Here is an 8,297-nt window from a genome sequence, read left to right on the forward strand (position 1 = left end):
CATATTAATTAATCTAAGCGCAAAAAAATTTAATCCGTGTGTCACATGAATTAATTCGAGTGCAGTTTAAACTAATCCAGCGACGATGAAAATTAATCACTTCGGTACTGGGTGATTTCAGGCCGGATCAGGCAGGGTAGCCCGGTCGACCTCTCCAATTTTTTTCTTTCAAACATATATTAAAGCCTTGTCCCTAGGAGGGATCTTGGCGCTGAAAGTAGTTGAAAATAATTGGTGGTTATTTTTTAATGAATTATCATTCAGATGTGGACATTTCGACCATTGCGCTTCCTACGCAGTTTGACGCCACGTATCGTCATAACTATTTGACATATTCAGCTGAATTGTTTTCCACGTATTGTCTGGGGTGGGTAGCATTGCATCCTAAGATCTTAAGATCCTAAGCTTTGCCTCTGAGGAGATAAAAAATCGCAAAGTTGCCTCATTTGTAAAATATGGTAAGTATTGGGAACCTCACAACTCGTCCCCCAGTTGTGATACCCCAAAGTAATCTACATCGTTGTATTCGTCTCGAAATGCCCTTTCTTCTCATAGCGAGTACATCGTATTGTGAATTACGGCAACGCCCCAAACAGTCTTTTTGTGAGGGGTGTCTACGGAAAATGCGTAAATCCGACAGCGCGCATCCCATATACAGGGTGTCCCAGCTAACTGCAAACATATTTAAAAAAATATATATGACACTTTTCCAAGATGAAATCAATTGCAATATAGCATATGCTGAAGGGCACTCCTTAAGAGGGCATTAGCAAAGTCCAAAGGCAATGTCTTAATTACTTTCATTAATTAACTTTTTAATTATAAAAGCTACGAAGTTGTCCCAATGAGAACATCTGTTCCTTTCGGTCACCTGATATCGTAGCCGTTTTCAGAACAAAAATCCGTTCGGTAGATCGCCCGCAAAAAAATTCGTGAAGGAACGACATTTTTTTCTTTATTTTGCTCATTGCGCTTCTTAGAAGACACGTCTTTCCTTCACCCCCAAGTGAGAGGGAGAAAGAGCACACTATCGCCTCTCGCGTCCTGGAAAAGATTAAAAGGAAAGAGAAAATGCGACCCAAGATAAGGCCAGTTCCGATAGAGTCACCCGATACATTTGTTTTTGTTTTGTTTCCGCATGTTAAAGCTCATCTTCGACGCATGAGGCGGCATTGTGCTCCTTCCCCCTCTCACGTGACGTTGGGGATGAAGGAAATACGCGTCTTCTAAGAAGCGCAATGAACAAAATAAAGAAAAAAGTGGCGTTCCTTCACGAATTTTTTGCGGGCGATCTATCGACCGAATTTTTGTTTCATCTTGGAAAAAGTGTCATATATATTTTTTTAAATATGTTTGCAGCTAGCTTGGTCACCCTGTATTCCCACTTGTGACATCGTTCATTTTACTCACAAACGTTCTTCATGACGACTCAAAACAGCACATCAAAAAAAAAATTGCTTCAGAGATGGTCGAAGTTACGTTCGTAACTCAACGTCGTTCGCAACGTAACTTCGACCATCTCTGAAGCAAATTTTTTTTTGATGTGCTGTTTTGAGCCGTCATGAAGAACGTAGAGTTTCTGTCTGTCCGTCCGTCCGTTTCTAGCGGTGTCACGTGATGTCAGTCATCGCTCCAAATATTTCTTTTTTTTTTTCGGAGCAGGTTGTGCGAGAACCGCGCGATGTTACTGATGTTGCTCAGACCTAACAACAACAACTTTATTTTCGGCCTTGGAGAGTGGGGAGTTTCATCGCAACAGGCGATACTCTACCCCAGTGCTTGGTGGAATGGGGGGAATAAAATAACGAGCCTAATGTTGCTGGCGCTGCTGAAATGCAGTGCGCTGTGAAGCGGGCCTCTTCGGGGTACTCGTCACCCGAACAACGCAGAAAAAGGTTGACCACATCAAACGACATCCAATTTATTGCCATGCACATTGACTTTGTCTTTGAAAACTGGACCCACACACACAGCATGGTAGAGTATGTAACCTATAGTTACGCATTTTTCAGAGAGATTTCAGAGACGCATTCAACAGAGATTTCCCTACACCCCCTTTGATTTTTTGCACCCCCCCCCCCCCCCCGAAATTACTGAGATTGACCAATACAGCTCGGCTACCAATGCATGTGTTGAGCCTTGAGAGCGTTCGTACGTTGGCCAATCGTGGATAGATAAACTTTAGCGCGATGAACAACGAGTCCCTATCGGCTTCTGGCCAGCGTCGAAGTAGCACGTATAGATGATGGATTCACTGGGTAAGCCTCTAGTTACGTGCTGTATACATTGTGTGGCACTGCAATAACATACTGCCGGTTTCTTGAATGCTTTATCGTGCACCAGAAATCAAAACTACATTGTTTAGTGATGGTAAGCCATACTCTGCAGTGCACATATATTGGCTGGACGATCGCAAGGGGTTCATATTTCTGTTACACAGGCTGCTATGCTGAATCGCGTAATCGAATTTCAGTAAATGGACTGTGGTATATTCTTCAGTGCGGTACCCAGGCAAATTTTGAAGGTTGGAAGTTCAAGGTACTTCGGAATAATGTGTCGAATAAAATTTTCTTTGTCAACTGGAAATATGACACATTGTTTATTATTTGTGTAAATACTTGACAGCACAATCTGTAAGTTTGCAGCTCGTTCGCCCGTTTGTAGCGTCGCAAGTGTGGTTCAAAGGGTATTTGATGGTCTCGCCGCTGTGCCGAGAACAACAAAAATAGTTCTTGCAGCTGCTACAAATTTAACGACTTATCATAGAAAACCAAAGAAATGACGCCTTTGTCGCTGGGACAGGGCGGTTCATACTTTTCAATAAGTGATACGGCGCTTCACAGACTTCAGCACCTTCACATGACTGGCTACTGCACATCGGCCCAGCCGCCTAGAACGCCCAGTATGCGTAGTTTGTCAATGAGTCAGCCCAAACCGCGGTTGCCAAGCTCGGTTCACGCTAATCGCGTGTAGCAGAGAAACTGCAATCTGCAATTCCGTCAGTCTTGCAAGTTGCAACTGACGCAAATTTGAAGATCTGAACTGAAGTTACCATTTCCGCAGCTAAGGCAGCCCGTGTAACAGGGGTATGCTATATACACCTCGTTATAACTGATTAAAACGTTAAAACGAATGGAGAATGAAAATTGTCACCGACATAACGCAACGGGAAATAACAATTTATTAATATATTTAGACGTTGCGTCTCCTATGCGGGAGACATTATCAGTGCAAGGCTAGGGACGGGAATGAGGAACACCAAAACAGAGTACTGAAATTGTCAGCTGTAAAATTTAGCCTCGTTCCCAGTGTTGGGTTATGGGCGTTATGGGTACACCGTGCCATGTGACCTGCTGCTCCCATGTTGTTTGTTTCATCACTGTGCGTTATTTTTATGTTGGGCAAGTCCGTTGTTAGCTTGATTTTTCATTTCGACTTGCCATGAATGTGTAGTTTCCGAGTACGAAACGAAGAAGAATATAAACAAGCGTAAGATCTAGCCACGCTTACATTGTTATGCTACCTCGAATATCCATCCTTCGACGTAAATTTTTAATCCTACCATGTTGCATTCAACGCTCTTTGGGATGCTGTATTGGCGGCTCGAAACTTGCACAGTACGCTACACCGGTCGGTCACAACGGCAAGGTCGAACTTTTGCAGTCGCCTACGGTTAATGTTTCACGATGTCCCTTTGCCCCCCTGTACCAGCAGATAAGTCGAAGTATTCATAAAAGCTGGCCAAGTAAGTTGTTCGTTGGCTTTTTAAAGCAAAATAAAAAACTTATGCATATACAGATTATGCTTATACATATAGAGACTGTATAAACGAGAGCTTGACGTGTATGGTATGTGTTCGTTGCAGAGTTGTTAGATGAGCAAGCAAGCAAAACGAAAATGACAGCGAAACAGCGGCTCAAGAATACTGTCAAAGAGTACGGAAGTACGATTGTGGTATTCCACATTATCCTGTCTGTGTCATCTTTTGCGGCATGCTACCTTGTCGTTTCGAGGTAAAACATTTTTTCTTTAAGTTGTAGCAACATACATTTGTTGCCTTGCTTTGCGAGTATTCAACAAGCTGGAACTGTGACATTCTTGCTAATATTACCTTTACCTGCAAAATATAAAAAGAACAGCTGATCTGATCCATTTGCACAGTATTGCCCCTGACAGTGCACTTTTGGGTCTTGGCATGGTGCACCAAAAGTGTTTGAGCTTCTCCAAACTGTGCCCGATTGGTTGCATGCGCTACTTACACTCTTCATAACTTATACATTTATAACAAACAGTGACAGCACAAAAATCAAATATTTCTTTGTCATTGTAAGATATGTGCGAGCAACCTTGGGATGTTTACTGTCCGTTCGGAGTAGTCAAGCATTGTTTGGAGGAGATTCAGAACCTATAGATCAGGGGTGCCGAAGTGGCAGCCCGCGTGACCACCGAGCGAAAAGTAAAATAAAATATTCGGCCCAAGCTTCATAAACGGTAGTAGCTCGTGGCATTATCATTGGGCTTTGTGCTTGCGCAGTTTATCTTGCGTTAATTTGTAATAGAAAACTGTTGCCACTGGCCTGTACTGCCGATGACGCTCTAACTAAGAGACAAGCAGGGCCGTTTGGCAGATGACAACAGCGAAGATGACGAAAGTCACACAAAGACAGCCAGGGAATGTCAAACTTTCAACTTTTAATCATAATCAACCTTTATCAATCATATGACATAAGGTTGAAAGTTTGACGTCCCCTATCTGTCTCTATGTTGCTTTCGTCGTCTTCGCTGGTGACTTTCTAAACCTGTCCCTGTGTCTGATTTTTACTTGATTGATATTACTAGTATACATTCCTACCAAAATATCTGAGTAAACCCTACATCTCCGATTTGTAATATTGGTGCCTTGAATGCCACCAGAAACGGACTGGTTCAGTCGCAGGCTTGGTGATCTCCCGCGTGAATTCGAGTAAATATTCTTGTGTGCAGGAGACTTGAAACTCAGCTGTTTGGCTCGCCGTTATAGGCAGTTGTTGACAACGTTCCTGATGACTAACAAATGGAATTGATTGACCTGCAGTGCAACGCGCCAATAAGAACAAGTTCGCTGAAGTTGGCGTGGCTTCGTTTTATTCTTACGTTGGACGAAAGTATCTGAATATACGCATGTTGTCGCGGACAAACATGTCTATGATAGGAACAACATATATGTCTAATAATAATAATTCGTAGCTTTACGTTGCGAGATAACTGTATCAACATACTGTGATGAACCTGATGAGAACCTTTTTTGTGATGAACCTGAAGAAGTCAAAGTTATGCTCACAACTAACAAACAAACAGCTCAACGAAGTTCTCAAGATTGCAGTCATGCAACCACTTTCACCGGATGTTGACGCAATTGTTAAAAATACAGTCAAACTCCTTTACAACAAAACTCAGGGGGCAGCAAAAAAAATTCGCAGTTATGATATTTTCGTTAAAAAGGATGTCCATTATTGGACCTATAGGGCTACAGTGGAACCGCAAAAAAATTTGCTGTAGTGGTATTTTCGTTAAAAAGGTGTTCGCTATAAAGGAGTTTGACTGTATAGTTAAAAACAAGAGGCGCCAAGTTTCCTCATGACAGAGCAAATAAAAAGGATTGCTGACCCTGTGATTGAGCGACGCTAAGTAATTGAAATGTATACCTTTTATGTCGTTTTAAGTTCTGTGTTGTGTCATCTATATCAGAAGCAGACAACCCGAAAACCGTGGTATACGACCCGCGTAGTTACTCCACGGCTCAATGCGACCCGAATGAGTTCGGCACCCGATATAGATCGAGTCTCTGATACCTGGTCACGTTAACAGCGTCACGTGTCATTTTACTTTTTTTCTTCTGCACGACCAAGAGTTCTTAGTGTACTAATCCTTCAAACTTCTGCTTGCCCTTCACCCTGTTCCAATGGAGGAAAAGCCTCATTGAGTAAAATATGCTCTTATAGGGCAAAAACAACGTGATTAAGTCAGTCCTTCAGCAGCATTTCCCATCCAGAAGTGCAAGCACTCCTCGACCATATTAATAATATCTGCCACTGATACTCCTAAAATAACTACAAGCTCTGGTACATATTTTGCTAAAAAAAATCATCAATGTATACAGGGCTGGCGAGAGAAATAAAGGGCCCCGGGGGTGACTGTGGGTGAGTCCTAACGGGCCCCCTCCTCACGTCTACTGTGGTAATAGCAGCCATCGGGCCTTTGGGCAGGCGGGCTCCTGTAGAGGACGGGCCTCCATCCCCGGCTGCCTCCCCCCACCTTCTCGCCAACCCTGAATGTATCAGTGTTGCTTGTTTGCTTCTCATTGATGCAAGTTTGCAGTACTTCTGCAGTAAAGGACATCACAGAGCAAAAGCTGAACAGCAGTCTAACAGGAGGTGCTTTTGTCTTTGCAGTGGTGTTGATGTTGCAGCACTTGCCTTGAAGATGGGCTTAGACCTGGAAGGGCTGTCTGCGAAAATTCACATACCTGCTAGCAGTGGAACATTTGTTCTTACGTATGCCTTGTACAAAATATTTTCGCCTTTGAGGCTCGCTCTGACTCTCACTGTGGCGCCATTTATTGTGCGCCATTTAAGGAGAGTCGGGGCTTTTCAATTCACGCAGAAGACAAAGTGACTTCGTACGTGTCTTTAGTTTTTTTTAGCTGAATATTTCCAGCATGAGCAGCAAGCTTTCACCTATTGATGGGCAGTGCATTGCCTACCTTCACAATTCTAGGAGGGATGAAATAAATCGTTTTTAGCAATTAAACGAAATGAATCAGAACGTTTTGGGGTCTCCCATAACTAATATACCTTGTTAAAGGGACTGTTGTTTCAGTATTGGTGGTTAACTAGGTGATGCACACTTTATACTATGTCTCAAAGTAATAGAATTTACTCTGTTGATCAGTAAACAAGATATTCACCCTCAAGGAAGCTGCAGCCATAAGTGATGACATCAGAGGCTGAGAAGTATCAGTCGTTATTATTGGTTCCAGGATGCATGGGACATCTTGCAAGGGAAATGCGTGACTGGTTTGGCCAGCATTGCAAAATGTTTTGTTAGCTTCTTCTTCCCTGTTTTGTGGATACAATCACCTATGTGGCTATTGCACCTCTTTGTGTCCCTCCCTGTAACACTGCTTGGATTGCATGTCTGGGTCAAACTATTTTGTACAGCTGTTCAGCGGGAGTTGGCTGATGCATCATATTCATGCAGGCATTGCAGGGCACTTTCTCGCTGGTTCATTCGTCGTAGTGTTTACATTGCATAAAAATATCATTCTGAGGACAGAGTTAGGCACTTTCCGGGTCTCTGAATTGGCTGGACTCTCGCCCCCTCTCTTTGTTAAAATTGGTTTGTCCGTGGCCAAATCCAGCCACACAACGCTCTGCCCTCAAAGCTGTTCTGGCCTTTTTGGACACAGTAGCACTTCCGTCCTCACTGTGAGGCAACTCATTATTCCATTTCATCACATTACCACCAGCAATGGAGTAGAGTATTGCCTCTGGCGATGAAACTCCCCAGCCATCATCACAAAATAAATTTGTTGTTGTTCGATAAACCCATTAATGATGATCTCAGGGAAATTATCATGGCTTTCTGATTACTTTGTTTCTCAATTTACCTCTGTAAAGGGCAAATCCTGTAGCCTTTTTTCCAGAGTACATAATTGCTGGTCCTCCTCAGGACAGCTCTCACTCCTCATCTTGATAACCTTCATGAAAGCACTCCAGGACAGAACAACCCCTAACTATCCATTATGACATGGGAAAAGTGCATGGCATGCTCATAGTCTTCTATATTTTTATCGTTTGCAATCCTAAAACCAATTTTTCATATCAACAAGAAGGACACACAGGAACTCTTTGTGTATGCGAAAATCTATTCTAGAATTCTATTTTCATTCCGTCTGTACATAGAGTAATGGTATGCCTGTCTGTTTCTGTGCATGAAAAGGTGGACAGAAAAGAGGCTATGTGAATGTCCAGGTAAAGGGGCAATTCATTAAAGGGGATTTGTTTGAGTTTATTGCTTTCTTGCGTTTCATCTTGTTGCGGATGTTGAGACCATGCGAACGCACAAAGTACACCCCAAACTTGTTTTCCCTCTTATCTGAAGCCTGACCAATGAGCTCATGGCTTTCACAAACACGGAAAGGAAGGCACTGGAGTGATGGGCAGTTGGTTGACCTACTTTTGTAGCATATAACAGGGCCCATATGAACGTGGCACATCTGTAGTGATAACAGGACACATGCACCAATATTCCAAGCA

At 42.9% G+C, this 8,297-nt stretch overlaps 1 protein-coding gene across 1 annotated transcript; it reads left to right on the top strand.

The window, feature by feature from the left end:
* The first annotated feature begins 2,297 nt into the window (after positions 1-2,297).
* On the top strand, positions 2,298-8,047 carry LOC135378208 (protein FAM210B, mitochondrial-like). The gene is made up of 3 exons (XM_064611153.1): positions 2,298-3,745; positions 3,866-4,013; positions 6,432-8,047. The coding sequence occupies exons 1-3, from the start codon at positions 3,517-3,519 to the stop codon at positions 6,652-6,654; spliced, it is 600 nt and encodes a 199-aa protein (XP_064467223.1). The 5' UTR covers positions 2,298-3,516; the 3' UTR covers positions 6,655-8,047.
* Positions 8,048-8,297: the final 250 nt, after the last annotated feature.

This window comes from Ornithodoros turicata, chromosome 1, assembly GCF_037126465.1.
Source record: "Ornithodoros turicata isolate Travis chromosome 1, ASM3712646v1, whole genome shotgun sequence".
Lineage (NCBI taxonomy): Eukaryota > Metazoa > Arthropoda > Arachnida > Ixodida > Argasidae > Ornithodoros > Ornithodoros turicata.

Coding starts and splice junctions, on each gene's coding strand:
- LOC135378208 (XM_064611153.1), top strand. CDS start 3,517: ATGCTACCTCGAATATCCATCCTTCGACGTAAATTTTTAATCCTACCA. Junction 3,746..3,865: donor TATTCATAAAAGCTGGCCAA/GTAAGTTGTTCG, acceptor TGTTCGTTGCAG/AGTTGTTAGATGAGCAAGCA. Junction 4,014..6,431: donor TGCTACCTTGTCGTTTCGAG/GTAAAACATTTT, acceptor TTGTCTTTGCAG/TGGTGTTGATGTTGCAGCAC.